Source organism: Lepeophtheirus salmonis, chromosome 10 (assembly GCF_016086655.4).
Source record: "Lepeophtheirus salmonis chromosome 10, UVic_Lsal_1.4, whole genome shotgun sequence".
NCBI classification, from domain to species: Eukaryota; Metazoa; Arthropoda; class Copepoda; order Siphonostomatoida; family Caligidae; genus Lepeophtheirus; species Lepeophtheirus salmonis.
This window is the reverse complement of record NC_052140.2, coordinates 6,886,861-6,903,411: the sequence shown is the minus strand read 5'-3', so window position 1 is coordinate 6,903,411 and position 16,551 is coordinate 6,886,861. Positions and strand designations below refer to the sequence as shown.

Below are 16,551 nucleotides of genomic sequence, written 5' to 3'. Positions count from 1 at the left end.
TTGAACGTTTTTTCCCGAAAAATTTGAAATATTAATTTTTTTAGAAAAAAAATTCATAAATCCATAGTTTTTTCGGAAAAATAAACATTTTGGAAATAAAATCCCAAAATTATATTTAAACATTAAATTGATCGAAATAAAAATTGAAATATTATTTTTTTGGAAAAAAAAATTCGAAAATTCATCATTATTCTCAAAAAAAAAAATTTTTTTGGAAAAAATAATCAAAAACCCTAGCTAGTCACTAAATAGCCATTTAAAGAAAACTTAATTTTTTGAAAAAAAAATTTAGAAATTATATTTCAAATCTAATTTCTATGGGAAACCAAATTTGAAAAATTAAATTAAATTTCCAATATTGAATTGTCTAGTAAAAAGCAAAAATTCCTTATTTTGGGAAGGGGGGCTGGTTTACAAACCCTCCAGCCCACACCTCGTGGACGCCCCTATAATGTAGTTGTGCGGGTGTACAAAAAAACAAACAGTCGATTATCCCCCATTACATGATAAACAACTTATCGATTATAATAATTACGTCATATAATTTTCGTATCATTTGTTTAACTGTTAGCAATTAAAATGCTAAAAATACTTTAAATTCTTCATCTCATTTTTTTTCTTGCATAATTGAGATTGAGAAACATAACTAAATTTGATTTGAGGCGGTTGTTTTCCACTCTACCAAGTGCCCATTCTATTTTACGTTTTGTGTTACTTTTGACCTATCAAAGTGTAGGTGCCTCTTACGGTGACAATATATAATCTTCATACCAAGTCTAACAAGGACTTACAATTATAACACCGTAAAAATCCTTAGGTTTACGTCTTTCAATGTTTCAAATTTTCAATCAGATTTTGAATATAATTGAATGTAATAGGAAAGGAAGTTCAATAACTAATAATGAAACCAGCTAAGGAAAAGTAGATCTATTCTTCAGATTACCAATTACAAATTAACAGGACAGTTAAAAAACACAGCGGATATACATAATTTGTGATCCGTCTAATGTACATATCTAGTTCTTTTAGAACAATATAAATTTATATATATATAACAACTAATGTTCATGTCTAGTTATTTTAGTACAGTATAGATTCTTAATTCTTATATAACAGTTAATGTCTTCTTTTTTATTACTTTCACTCATAGAAATACTACGCTTTTTTCGAAAGAATCCATCATTTCCATGTGTTCCCTTGATCATCGTATCCTACGTTCGGAGCCAGGATTCACAGAGATATGTGAAACCAAGGGGCCTGCACATTGTTGCCCTGGATGGTCTCTGGGTGGATATATTGCTCTCCTTAATAATAAAACATCCTGCTATACGATTCAGGTAAGGCTTTATCTAGAGTTATAAAAAATATGACCAACAAGGAATCTTCATAAAGTGACGACAATCATTGTAGTAACTCGGATCATTTGAAAATTGTTAAGGAGAGGACCAACTTAGCAGTCATGACATTTTCATATGCAGGGGCGTCCGCAAGGGGTGGGATGGAGGGGCTGTAGGCCCCCAAATGAAGAAATTTTTGATTTTTCTTCAAAAAAAATTTACCGCATAATCTGGCAAATTATGCGGTAGAGCGAAAAATGGAATACTTGAAAATTATTCTACAAAATTTACTTTTTGTAAATAGCTGTAAATTTTGATTTTTTTTTCGAAAAAATTTAATTTTTCAATTTTTTTTTCTAAAAAATTTAATTTTCTGGGAGTAACTACGAATTTTGGAAAAATTTATAATTTAATTTTCGATATTTTTTTCAAAAAAAATTAGTTTTCTGTAAATAGCTATGGATTTTTGAAAATGTTTTCCAAAATTTTAACTTTTGGATTTTTTTTTGAAAAAAAAAAAAAACCAAAAACCATGCCCTCCCCAAAATATAATCCTGCGGACACCCTTTCGGGGCGTAAGCTTAAAGTTTTTTGAAATAAATTTAACTGTTAAAATTTTTGGTCTGGGTATTCATTTGACCAAATAACGGCTTTGTTAGAAATAAAATCCTAAATTTAAAAAAATCCCTCTCATTTTCCCATTCATCATTTCTTTCACAAAGAGATTATTTTTGATTGATAAATACAAAAGTATTTTCATTATATTACAGTTAGTGTTGTATCGATCCCGGGACTATTTTCCTAATCAGTTTTCCTCGACCTTTTTCAGTCATTTTTTTATTTATCGGTCCTATCTTTTTTACAATTCAACGGTCCTAATGTCCGATTCATCGGTCCTAATGTCTGATTCATCGGACCTTCAGTCCTAGCTATCTTTTTATTTTATTCACTGCTAGTTCAGAGTGAAGAATATAAAAACTAGAAAATAATAATGATAGCTAGAACTTATAAAAATACAATTTTGACACACACTTCCTATTTTTAAGTTAAGATATCTTGTCTTTTTAATAGAGTAATGAAATTTCAGCGACTCGAATGACGTAGTTAGTAGGTACTACGTCATTTCAGCTACTGTAGTTTCTATTAAAGACCGTTAGGACCGGTTTATTTTATTATGTATATAACGGAATAATATATAAAACGAAAACCACTCTCAGTGACGTCAGGAAGGATCGATTGTACCTTCTTTACGGACCAAAAAGTGGAACAGGACTTAGATCCTTGGTCCTAATTAAGGACCAGTACAACACTAGTCACAACTACAAAAAGTTTCACACTCTTTTTAGGTCATATTTCTACAACTCTATCATATCATTGATAAATCTTCTATTTTTTCAACTCCCACTCTAGGATGAAGACATTGATGAAACGTTTCACCTTCTCAAAAACTGTTCCAAATATTATCAATCCGGAGAACTTCTTCCAAATTGTCATTTGTCCACATTACGTCCCTGTAGTCATATTCCCCCAACTTGTACACAGTACAATGCTGTGTATCATATTTTTCATTTCCTCGTGGACAAAAATTTTCTCTCATCAGAGGTGTGTTGGGACATACAATTTAAAGGTTATTTACATTTACATGGTATATATATATATCTCATTTCAGGGAAGTCGTAGTAACATCTTGAGCCACACAATTTCTTTTTTACCAGTAGCACGAAGCTCAATTACTCTAAACTACTTTAGACCCATTATAGAACGCATGCCCATAGAGGATGGAGTTACATGTATTGTTGCTATGGAACTAGGTAATTTTGTATATTAACAGGGCTCTCAAGGTATCTAAATGAATATGCAGTAAGTCTGAATTTCCACTCCTACCGAGGGGTTCATTAAAATCTGAACACTATAAATTTTAAACTTCAAGATCATATAATTTATTAATTAACAATAGAATTTCAACAAAATTAATACATTAAATAGATGTGTGTCTGAGCTCTCTTAATCATTAATGTAGCCGCTCTTAGTGGCAGTTATGGCTCTCAGGCGGTGATGGAAGGGGGGGGCACCCGCTACAGATGTAGTCTTCTGTGATGGCATCCCATTTCTGGCTGACAATGACTTTGAGGATCAAGTCAAGGGGTTGGTGTCAGGGATATAAGTGGTCAAAAGTGTCAAAAAAAGAGGTCAAAAGTACTCAAAATACTAATTCAATAAAGGCTTGCAACGCTTCTTTTATTGCTGGTGTCAAAAGTAGCATCTCCATCCTCACAAGGTTCTTTCCGCCCAGTTTTTTTATAGATCTCTGGACGGTCTGTTATAAAAGCCTGAGAACTCTTGCCTAGTCCTTCGCGGATTTGAAGTATTGGCCTGGGAAGTTTTCTTCAACTTCTCCGGATTCAGTTTGCCCTTTTTGACTGAAAGTTCTTCCTCTACAACGTTTTGATCTTGCTGACGACATAGACGGTGGTACTGGAGACACCCAACTGCTTGGAGTGCGCAAATGGAAATTCGTCGATCACGTTCAAGTGCCATTTGTCACTAACTGTACGTAAGTCAGAGAGCGCAAGTTTGGTTTATTTTTTTAAACTAATTTTCTATGCTTTAATATATATGAAATATAAATTAATTTCAATTACTCAACCTATATTAATTATTGAATTAGTAAGTGTTCACATTTTAATGAACCACCCAGTATTGGTTACAATGCAAAATTCCACATAGCAAATGTACTTATTGTAATTAATTTTACAAGGAACAAAGGAAGTATGAAAGCAATTAATGTTGCTCTGTTAAACTTCAAAGTCCATGTTACATGCTCAGAATATGGCAGTCTTGACAAGCCAGTGAGACAGATTGACAGGGCTGGACGAAGTCCCTCGTCAATTGTGAGATTTTTTTGCCTTTTCTCCTTGTTTCTTCTCGGAGGAGTAGTTTTGATGACGTCTGCAGCTGATTCAAAATCTTAGACACAACTGATTTAAAAACTTGAGAGCCCTGATTTTTAACGCCTGGATTGCATGATTACAGCATGTTTATTACAGGTTTAAAAGAATCTCTATTCAACGAATATATGATTGAAGATGGATCATATTTAGTGCTTGGAGGCTGCCTTATATTTGTTTGTGTACTCTCTTACACAGCCTCATTCTTCATTACTCTTTCCACTCTTCTGACCATCACTTTCTCACTGGGAACTGCTTACTTTATTTATACTTTTATTCTGGAGATTGATTTTTTCCCATTTATGAACATTTTGGCCGTTGTTATTGCAATAGGTAAAATCAGCATTCATCAGAGGAGTCCCCCAAATTAAGGATTTGATCCCTTTTAGTATAGTTATTTTTTTTGTATTTAAAGGTTTATTTTCCTTCTTAAAAAACTTCATACTGGCAAATTATGCATCAGAGCAAAAAAATCAATTTTTCCGTCAATAGTTTTGGATTTTTAAGCAAAAAATTCCAAAAAATTTAATATTTCCAATTTTTTTCTAGATTTTTTTTTTCGTAACTTTTTGAATTTTTTGTTTGAAAAAGTTTACTATTTCAAATTATTTTTTGAAAAATATTTAGTTTTATGTAAATAGATTTGGATTTTTGACATGTTTTTCCAAAAAAATTAAGTTATGTGAATATCTATATATTTTTAATTTTTTTTTTTCCAAAAAATTACTTTTTCGTAACAGTTTTGAATTTTTGAAATTTATTTCAAAAATTTTAAATTTTAAAAATGCATTTTGTGTTAATAGCTATGGATTTTACATTTTTTTTTTAGACAAAATAATAATTTTTTGTAAATAGAATTAATTTTGGAATTTTTCGTCTAAAAAGTTATGATTAAATTTTTTTTTTTTAAATTCAAAAATATTTTATTTTCTTCAAATTTTTTTCAAGAAAATAAAATATTTAATTTTTTCTGAATATCTATGGATTTACAAAAAACCAAATCCTGCTGCGGACGCCTCTGATAATTAATTCGTAATGACAATTTTACAAATAATAGTTATATTATATCTATTTAGGTGTTGGTTCTGATGACACATTTATTATGGTGAAGTCATGGAATCTTCATAGAGATCAAGAATTGGAATCTCGTTTAAGGTCATCCATATCATCTTCTATATTATCAATATTTGTTACTTCCCTGACTACCTCTGGTGCTTTTTTAGTTTCGTATGTCTCAAATATTACCTCCATCAAATGTTTTAGGTGGGTTCCCCATATCAGGTTTTTTTCCCCCTATGAAATAATATTGTTTTATAATAGATCATTAGTGTGTTTACTTAACCTGTCCCACAGTTTGAAAAGTAGCGTTTTACGAAATCTATTAATTTTTTTTGAAAATAATTTCAAAACACATTTCAAATATTAAATTTATTGGAAAAAATTGGGATACTTTTTTTCAATATGGCGACATTATGATAAATGTATCTTTTGATATGAATACTATAATTTATATTAATTCAAAAAAGTGATTTAAGTCCTTAGGAGCCACGGTTTTTAAGTTAACTGAACCAGATAAATATATGTTTCTTGGTAACACTGATCATAGAAGATACTGAGACGTCATGACGTGAAAATTATTTTTATAGAAGATTGTATAAGTATTCACGTAGCGAGAATAACGAAAAGAAGAAAGGGATTAGCTGGTTAATAACAAGCCTTGCCAACTGGAATTGATTATGATGATGATATCAAAATTCGATTTCAAGTTCAAATACTGCACGATCAAAATGATTGAATTTGTATTTAATATGTTTATACAAAAATTTAAACAAACATCATTCATATTAATAACTTGGTTGACCCTTTTACATTGGTTTGATATTGTATTTGACTTTTAAAAAATCCTCTTCGCCTGTTCATTGAAGTAGAAAACTTAAAATTCGTTTTTCTCTGATTCAACAAAAAAATCCCAGCTTGCTTTTATGTTATTACCAAACATTTGAAAAAAAAATTCAATAAATATATTTTTTTGAGCAGCTGTGGACTGGTTATATATTTTGCAAGAAAATTCACAAAATTTGAAGTTTAATTAATTTTTTTTAATTTAAACTTTTGACTTTAAAAAAAAAATTCAAAAAACCAATTCCTCATCACAATATAATCCTGCGGACGGCCCTGACGCTGTAGGGAAATCTTTATTAAATGACGTCATCATGGACATTAGCTAGTGATTTCATCATCAAGGTGTCCTTCCCAACTTTTATAAGACTAATTAATACATTAATTAGGCTTACATTAGTAATTATCGTGGTTTGTTGAATAATTAAAGTATTAAACTAATGAAATGGTAATAACCAGAAAATGCATTACATTAATATTAGTAAATAGATGGCGCTCTAAAATTCGGGATATTTAACAAGGACAAGTAGTAGAGATGAGGTCGATTTAAATTCCATAAACATTGACTAAGTCCCATGGTGACCGAGTCATCTTTTATTCGTATGAGAAACAATGGACCTTCGACAAATCTCACAACATCCAGAACGACAGATGTTTGGACAGAGAGAGAGCTAACGTCCCCCACATATTTGAAACCAAGTTTACAACCAGCATGATGATCCTTGGGATCATTGGGAGCAACTGCAGTGCTATTAACCCCATCTTCTCTTACCCAAAAGAGAGGTTGGGTGACGACGGGCACTGTGAACTCTTGTCTAACCAAGTGATATTAGGATAAAAGCTAGACCAATGGTGTCGAGCTCCTGTTTCAATAAGACTCGATCCCTTCTCGCAAGGTATACAAGACCGTAAACACTTGTTAAAAGAAGAGAAGGTATGAACACCTGTCCCTCTAACTCCCCTATATGAATCCCATTGATTACTTCTTTTAGACGGAGTTAAAGAGGAAGTTCTCTGTCAATTCACAAAACAGCATAGACTTCTTGATGGCCTCCATCATCAAGTACTGGAACAAAGTCTCTCTTGCAGAGGTGTTCAAGCCTGCAAATCCTGTAGGCCTCGGATCGAGCAAATGATTGGCGAACATAAAATAAAAACATTCAATTCATTTTATTACAAGTTGTAAATAAAATTTCAAACCTCTACTTGCTTCCCTGATTGATCAGGATGCAATTAAAGGTAGTCCGGATTTACCTGAACGACCCTGTATATAGAGCATTTTTACCATTTTTACGTAACGGCACAATTTTGTTGTTGTTCCTTTTTTGGGTATAAACAACCAAGTTGTATAACAATGAAAATTATTTTTTCATTTATATTAAAGACAATATTGAAGTATTGGTTTTCAAAATAGGACCAACAAATGGAAGGACTTTAACCTCACTGTCTATTAAAAATGTATCCCTCTAATGCTTCGTTTGAATATATGGTATATATTACTCTAAAATGTATAATTAAATACGCCGCTATACAATCTCATTTCCGTTTTGTTGTAGATACAAATTAACTACAACAATGGAAAGAACAAAATATATTTTTTTTCAACTGTCCTACTTTTCTTCACCTTAATTGTACAAATCTAACTATTTCTAGGATTTTTTGTACATATAACTTTGATTTAAATCAATCATCAGTGTTTATCATTGGCATCAAGTATGTGTTAAGCCTTTTTTACTTTAGAAACTATTTGCTAGTTTGATCAAGGTTTATTGGAAAATTGTACTTTGTATATAGTAAATGTCAACTATGAGCCCCCTAGATGGCGTCTCCTTCCATTCCGGGGCATCCTCGGGAATATATATTGTTGATGCAATTTATAACATATGTGAAAACGCTCTATAAAAAATTACAATAATTTCACATTATTTATTATTTACTGACGGGATCCGAATGTTTAAAAAAATATGTTATTGATTGTGTTGAAACGTTTCTGATTGATTTTGATGTATGTATGTATTTGCAATAGATTTCACGTTGCTTCAAGTGGGGAGGGGGGAAGAGGAGGAATAAACGAGGAAACCTTACTTTCTAATGAGGTTCCGCGGGTGTGCATTGTGGTGGTGGTGGTCTTTCTACAACAACAGTAAACACATAAAAAATGAAAGTTTTCACATACCTACTACCTATATACGACTATGATTAGCGTATTTTTTTTGTGTAAAGGTATAACGTTAAAAATCAAACAACATCAATAACGAATACTATAAACGTTGGAAATGTTTATAGATGGCGTTCCTCCTGTTTTTCATTACTCCCTACGAATCTCTCAATTCGAATAACGTGTAAAAATAGCCCCTCTCACTTTTAATAAACTTCCATAGCCCGTTGAGGGAAATGAGGGGATGATATTGGGAGGAGATTGGATACTAAGGTCCTTTAAATAGGTATAAATAAGATAGGCCTAGTTGCCTTTATATCTAGTTATGTGAGGGTATTCGTAATGGTTCGTGGTATGTTATGGTTGATGAATGCGAGTAACTCATATTACTATTTATTCAATACCTTTTTTGTAGTGACTCCCAACGGTTTTCCGATACAGCTTACTTTCGGAGGGTCTAAGAATCTATACCATATTTCTATCGGTTTTTTATTACTATAAGTATTTTTATTTTAACCGGCTATATCACTTATTGCATGGGCTATGCGTAATCCCAACTTTCAAACTTTTTGTAAATCCTTGTTTATTCGTTTTATTAGATTTTGTTTCTTAAACTTTTTGAAAGGCAAGACTAGACACTTGAAAGTCATTTTTTAAAGGCCACCACACTTCTAGACATTGAATATCATGAAGGAAATTCAGCATAAATTAAGAAGAGAGCATGTAGTGTCATAATCAAGTGATTTTATATTCCATGATATTCAGGATAATTACTAGTTTAATATTCAAAATGGCCGCCAGTAGACAAGTAAAGTTTTGGAAGGTACATTTTTGAAACCAAATTACTAAGTACTGAGTAAACATAACTTCTCACGACTACGCAGACTTTTGGTCAAACTAAAGGTGTTAAACTATCTATTTACAGTGGTCATAGGAGGATTTTGTCGATCAGTAGTACAAAAATGACAAATTTAAGCTAGCATCAGACACCATTAGAAGAGCCTAGTAAAAATACTTAGTCCCCTATAACAATTTATGGAGGTTTAGCACCTAAAACAATGTTTGTACTATAACCAAGCCAAAAATGGAGTAAATTAGACCATTGGAGGCTGAGAAATAGTTACCCTAACATGACAGGTCAACTGTGAAAATATGATTTTGAGAAAAACAAGTTTTTATGAATAAGTAACATCACAGAAGGATGCAAAGGCATAATTACGGTCCTAAATAGTGTTTTTGGCTAGAAAGTAGATTGGTACAATCATTTTAGAAGCAACCACCTAAATAAGAGTTAAAAAAATTCTGAGATCTGGAATTTTGGGACCGTGCACACCTGGATTTCATGACGCTCTTCTTTCCCGGTACATAGGCATATTTCAAAAGCTTACTATTTATTTCCTGAAGACTAAATATCAAATGAGGGGCACATTTCATGCCAATCTTATCAAAAACTTGAAAAAATGAAGTTCTGATGAGAACGAGTCCAAATTTATGGATTTTTGTTATGTATGAGCCAAGCTAACCCCCAACAATGAGTATAAACATATAATGAGCTGTCTGGAACAAAAGAACGTAATTATCAGCCCATTTTGATGTGAAAATTCAAAATTTTAAAGATAGATTTTGATTATGAGCTATAGGATAATTAATGATGTGAAGTTGAAGTTTGTTAACATGCCAAAATCTAAAAAAAAAATTTTTGGATACAAGACGACTTTACAAAGTCGTCTTGTCTTAAGAACTATGGTAAAATGTTATCCCAAAAATAAAATAGATTTTATTAAACCATAGACAGTCGACATAGACTCAAAGTTACAGCATTTTTTTTAAATTTTGTAAAATCAATGACAATGCTAAAATACTTGTATGAGCTCAGGGCATTATTAAAAAAATATATATCCTTCTTCAAAAGGTTATTCATAATACTATTATTTTGGGGGTCTCAACAAGATATAATTTGCTATTATCATAGTTTAAATATTATAATTTGATTTTCGATAAAAAAAATCATGAAACATTCATTATTTTTAACGAATTTGAATACAAATCAATTACTTATCAATACTTATCAATTTTGATGAGGTTGCATGTAATACATAGAATAAAAAGTTATATTACGTTCGCAGCGATTCGAAATAATTATATAAAATGCCACTATCACAAGAAGAACAAAATTGAGTTTTCTTGATTCTGGCGTAAAGTTTCAGGAATATACCAAGGTTAATAGAAATTCATGGTTAGACCATAATGTAATCGGGCTTACTAGAATTTTCAATCTGATGTATTGTACGGCCTGCTGGCAAGACTGTCAGGTTTTGACAAAACACGGAACCACTCATGGTCTATTACTAGAATTTTCAATTTAATGTATCGTACCTAATACTGGGTAAGAAAAACAGATTTTGACAAAACACGCAACCACTCATCTACTATGACGTCAATATTAAAAGTGTGGGGAATTCAAACATCAGTTGTACAGCCGTTATGGTATAACCTTGTATATCTATTAACCTTGGAATATACTAAAGTTACAGAAAAAATTTCAAGGACAAAGTGGCAAGATAAAAAAAGGAAAAGTGTCTAAATGGAAAAAATGGCAAGATTCTTTTAAACTGATATAATATCTATCACCAATATAATATATAATAAGAGAAAAGAGCAATAAACAAACACGAGAGTGGTTCCAATGGAAGGAGTGCTAATCACTTAATTCTCCGTTATTAATTAGTTGTTGTCAGGCTAATCACGAATATGGACTGCCTTCCACGTGACAATGATTTTGTCCTCAAAAACATGAAGATTTCAAATTTAAATTTTGAAATTCGATGGAGATCGGCCTTGGTCTTTGCACATTCCGGATTGGGACGTGAGTCACATTTGGGACTTCCTGATTTAAAATCTTCATTTTCTTGTGGACAAAAATCCCGTTTGCTGTGAAGTCATAAACTTCACTAAAGTTTGTTGATTCAACAAACTTTCTTCTGACAACAAAAGATACGCTATCATACAGCTGTATCATAACTAAATCACCGGCGCAATTAAGCACTGATTTGATCTCAACGCTCTATATTATGATTCATTGATAACACAGTGGAACACTCATTTTGTACAAAACACTTTTACATAAGTTCAATTAATCCTACTTTTAATTTGGGGATTGTTTTAAGGGTAAAAAAGGATTCTGAACGATAATAGTCCCGAATTAATCGCCCAAGATATTTCAGAATTCAGATGACTTAGAAAAAACTGAGATCCGTTTTGGATTGTTTGCTCATAGAACAATTCGTATATTGTCTTCAATTCATTAGTACAAAATTCCACTCCCCCTAATTGTTCCTACGTGTAATATATTAGGGTGGTGGGGAAAAAGTAATTATGTATTTCTTGCCTCTTTTTTTATTTTAAGTATACCTTGTTCATTATTGGCCATATTGGATTATACAATATAGTGTTGTAAGGTGTTGGTGTATACTGCAAACGCTTTATTACAGTATTACGCATGGCTGATTCAGTCCTGAATTAAAAGCTACATTGTTCCATTTAATTAATAATTTTAAAGTTAGGAAAATAAAGATGACAAGGTGAATACCAAGGTTAATAGAAGTACAAGGTTAGACCATCATGTAATTGAGCTAACTAAAATTAATACTATAATACTGGAACTTATATGATTTATAGTAACAGTATATACTTTTTGACGCCACTTTTAAAAAGAATGGTGGAAGTCAAACATGAATTGGGAAAGTGTTATGGTATAACCTTGTATTTTTGTTATCCTTGGTGTATACAAGAAAAAGTTGTAGTGCCTTACATAATAATTTTCTCATGCCTCGTCCTTCAGTCCACTGATCAACCACCCTTGCATATTTCATAAGAGACAAACTCACAGCCTTCTCTACATAATGAGACCTTCCATCCACTTTCATAATCTTCCAAAGTGTTATAGGTCCGAATATCTCGAATTCCTTTACTCTATTAACATATTCTTTGCATTGATTCGCTTCACCTTGGTGAATTTATTTTCTTATTATTAAAAGAGGTTGTGATAGTTTAACTTTAATTTTCCGATTAAGCAGTCTCCAATTTCAAGATAGAAAGATAAATTATGGCGTAGCGACAAACTTATATGATGTAGCCCAAAATAAATTGAGTCGTTATTATCCAAATACGGGCAGTTTACATATTTGATTGGTTTGATTTTAAATTGAATTAGAATATATAATTCTATTAATAATGGAAATTTCGATTGGAAGACGTGCTAATCACTTCTCCGTTATCAATTAATTATCATTCGACATGATAGATTATTCATATTAGAAAACACTCATAGATTGCCTAACAAGCATAATATTATAAGCATTTGAATCGCTGTCTTGTTTGTTTATTATTTAATGTACTACAAGGATACAGATTGGAACTAAATTTAAACAACTTACAACTGTGTTGGGTTGGTATAATGATCGTTAATGAATATAATTAATAAAAGAATAGTATTCGTCAAAAGAACATACATTAATTTACTTATATATGACATTTATAGAATATGAACAATAACTATTTATAATCCTTCAAAGAAATGTCATAAGAAAAATTGTCCTTCGGCAAAAATATTTTTGACCAACTCTCCCAGAACAATTTCCGTGGCCAGATTGATTCCTTTCTCTAAAAGGTCTACTTATATTACATAAATTGTGCAACTCCATCTGACAAATAACTGGCTAGTCAAAAACAGTTATCAATTTAAATTCATAATTTTGAGAAATTTAAGATTTATTTTTGCAAAAATGCGATTTCAAATGATTGATTTGGAAAGAGTTACACCATTGCATGAACTTTATTTCAGTCGGGCTTTAATTTATCCTCATTTGTATATCTTTTTTTTTTTGTTTTTTTTTCAGCTTATTTGCAAGTATTGCCATAATGTGCAATTTTTTTCTCATGTTATCCTGGACACCCGCTTGTCTTTCATTTCAATACAAGTATCTTTCTTGTACAACTAAAAAATCCCAAATCCCAAAGTCAGATGACACTCCAAAGGACCGGAACTTTATTTCTTTCATACGTAAAATCAAGGATTGGATTCAAATATTTTTCGAAAAAATCCTTCCATATTTTGTCATTCGACCGAGATTTTTTTGGATACTAAGCTTCGGTACACTCGGTATTGTGTCTCTATTTATTGTACTCCATTCCCCGGGACTGAAACTTCCAGACAAGGAGAGATTTCGTCTTTTTCCATGGGATCATCCTTTTGAAAGGTAAGGACTAATTTTTTACATAAATTCATTTTGAAGTTAATTTATTTTGATCAAAAAATTTCATTTCTTTATTGTCTTTTAGATATGACTCTGAATTTCGTTCCATGTTTGGATTTGAGTTGGCTGTCTCTCGGGAGTCAAACCTTAAGCTCCCACTTACATTTGTTTGGGGAGTAAAACCCAAAGATAATGGAAATCAATTGGATCCAGGAAATAAAGGGAATCTGGAACTAGATCCTTTTTTTGATATAACTGCACCTGAGTCTCAGAGATGGCTCCTCCAATTCTGTGTCCAGCTGAGAAGACAATCCTTTTATTCATCCCCCTCGTTTGGTCCTCCACTTCTCTCCAATTGTTTTATTGAAACCTTCAAATCCTGGATGGAAAGAAGATGCGAAGATGGACTCACAGAGGAAAATAGATACCCTTGTTGTCAGAAATCCAAGTTTCCCTTTGAGAAATCAATCTTTCAAAAATGCCTCTTGCAGTCTATTGAAAATCTATACACGACTCCTACTGACTTTTGGATTCCGAGTATGGCTGGACCAAAGTTCAATATAACGAATCATCATGTATCTGCTGTAATCATTGAGTACGACTCCGATATTCTCTTTTCTTTTTCTCATGAGGAAATGAAAAAGTTTTATGATAGAGTCAACTCCTGGTTTGAGAATGAGATTATGCCCTATGCTCCTCCAGAGATGAAGGGGGGCTTTTTTCTGAGTCACCTAGGGTTTTTTGATGTTCAAAACTCATTGAGTCAGGGAACGCTCAGTTCTGTGTTCATTGCTACAGGGATATCCGGAGTTGTTCTCTTTGCAACGACCAGGACTCCACTCTTGGCTCTGTTTTGTGCTCTTAATGTTGCCAACATCATATTTGGAACTTTGGCTCTTTTAGTCTTATTGGGATGGAAATTAAATATCCTCGAATCTGTTGCCGTGACACTCACAGTCGGATTGAGTGCAGACTTTGCATTGCACTATGGCGTTTCCTATGTACCACCGGGAGCTAAAAGTGACATAGAAATTCGAGTTATTCAGTCCCTATCGAATATGGCGGGTCCAGTATCCATGGCTGCCCTCACCACGCTTTGCTCCGGAATAACACTGATTCCTACTCGAGTTCTTCCATACATACAAATCGGTACATTTATCATCGTGGTTATGAGTGTGTCATGGACGTACTCCACTTTCTTCCTACAGTCTCTCATTCGCACATACGGAACTGGTAGTCAGCTTCAATGTGAACGCTCTCAAAAAAATAAATTTAACATGAGTAATGGCGGAAGCCAAGTGCCTATAGAGCCCCATCATTTGAATTCCATTCGGCCAAAGAAAAGTACACACGTACCTGTCCCTCCCGTGGTCCCACGTGGAGATCCATGTGCATCCATTCTGAAGGTGTCCCTTGTAAAGTATGAAAAGGAACCAGTTCGAAATGGATATGGTAATTGTAATAATATTCGTAAATCAAAGAAGAACCATGTTCACCTTGACGGAACTTCCACACTTCCTTCACCCAGAAGTTCATTAAAAGTAAAAACACAATCTCAGTCAGCGGATAAAGACGTAACTCAGAGTTTGACGAAGCTCTGCACTGCCCTGGTGCATTCCGAAGTTATTGATCGAATTGCTGATAAATCTCAAGCTCCTTCTTGTCCACCTCCTCCCCCGCCCCCGCCGAAGAAAAATAAACTGCCAAATACAAAGAAGAAAATGAATCGAAAGTCAAAGAGAATCCTACGACGTGGAAGCCTTCCTCTCACCTTTCTTAGTCCCGCCCCCTCTTTTGAGAACATTCAACTCGGGGTGAATGGTCTTCCCCGGCCACAGAGCTTCTGTTTCTTTGTCAATGACGACGGAGAGATAGTGAGTGAGAAAGAGCGGAGAGCTCGACTAGCCAACACAGGGAATCATCAATCCCCCAAGGACTTTACACGAATGCTTCTACAGCGTCATAGACACGTCACAGACTCTGCTGTTTCACGGAGTGAAATTAATTTAGCGGAAGTGATGATGAGTTGTCAGAAGAGTAATGAGAAATTGAGATATAGAGAAGAGAACAACATCAATGCTTTGGGGTGTGTTAGTGGTAATAAAGGGAAAATGGATTCTGAGAATCCAAGGGAATCAGATACCAAAAATCCCTCTGAGAGTATACCGGAAGATATAGAAGAGGCCGAGCAAGAAGAAGAGGATGAGGAGCAAGAAGGAGGCTCTTGGAACTTTTTTCGGCGCCATCCCAGTACTTCAACCATTTTATTTACTGATGATTCATATGATCCTAAACCCATCCTGCCCAATAAAACCCCTGATACACCTGATATTTGGATACCTAGGACTATACTCAAGGCATGAAATCCCTCTTCCTTCCATCTCCCCTCCTCACATACATACCTCCGTATTATTTCCTCGTGGAATCTATTATACCGTTTCATAATGCTAATGATGATCTTAATAAAATTCATTAATTTACTAAAAGTCAATTTATTTAAGTAGTTTAGTTTTTTTACTTAATTTTCGACATGCTTTCTCGTATATCTGTCTATATATATATATCGTCTTCTTTATTCACAAGATGATTGTGACATTTATTTTCTTGTGTACATTAGGGTGTTCGAAAATCCGAATGTGATAAATTTTTAATATCTAGAAAAACCATTACATGCCAAATTTCATGATGATTGAGAGTATTTTGAAAGTTCTCTAATTCTGTTCAAACTTTATTTATACATATTTTATGGATTTTTATATGTTTGACTCGGATTGTTTGTTATGTTGAATCCGTTCTTATTTAGAGCTGAAAACTAGAGTCAATTTCAGTTCAGTCACGGTCCGGTCCAGTTCACTCCTAAAAACTTTTAAGGTTCTGTCTTTGATGACACCATTCAACTTTATTTCTTATTTGTTTACTCAGTTCTAGTACTTACAGTCCTAAAGACCTGTCTC

General features: G+C 33.0%; 1 protein-coding gene across 1 annotated transcript in view; it reads left to right on the top strand.

Moving 5' to 3' along the window:
* The window catches only part of disp (RND transporter family member dispatched), a 98,869-nt gene extending 82,781 nt beyond the window's left edge, over positions 1-16,088 (top strand). The window contains exons 4-10 of the mRNA XM_040720330.2: positions 1,151-1,337; positions 2,748-2,939; positions 3,007-3,148; positions 4,385-4,618; positions 5,362-5,548; positions 13,241-13,600; positions 13,683-16,088. Of these exons, the coding sequence (XP_040576264.1) occupies positions 1,151-1,337; positions 2,748-2,939; positions 3,007-3,148; positions 4,385-4,618; positions 5,362-5,548; positions 13,241-13,600; positions 13,683-15,960 (3,580 nt within the window). The 3' untranslated portion in view covers positions 15,961-16,088. The remainder of the gene's footprint in view (positions 1-1,150; positions 1,338-2,747; positions 2,940-3,006; positions 3,149-4,384; positions 4,619-5,361; positions 5,549-13,240; positions 13,601-13,682) is intronic.
* The last annotated feature ends 463 nt before the right edge of the window (positions 16,089-16,551 follow it).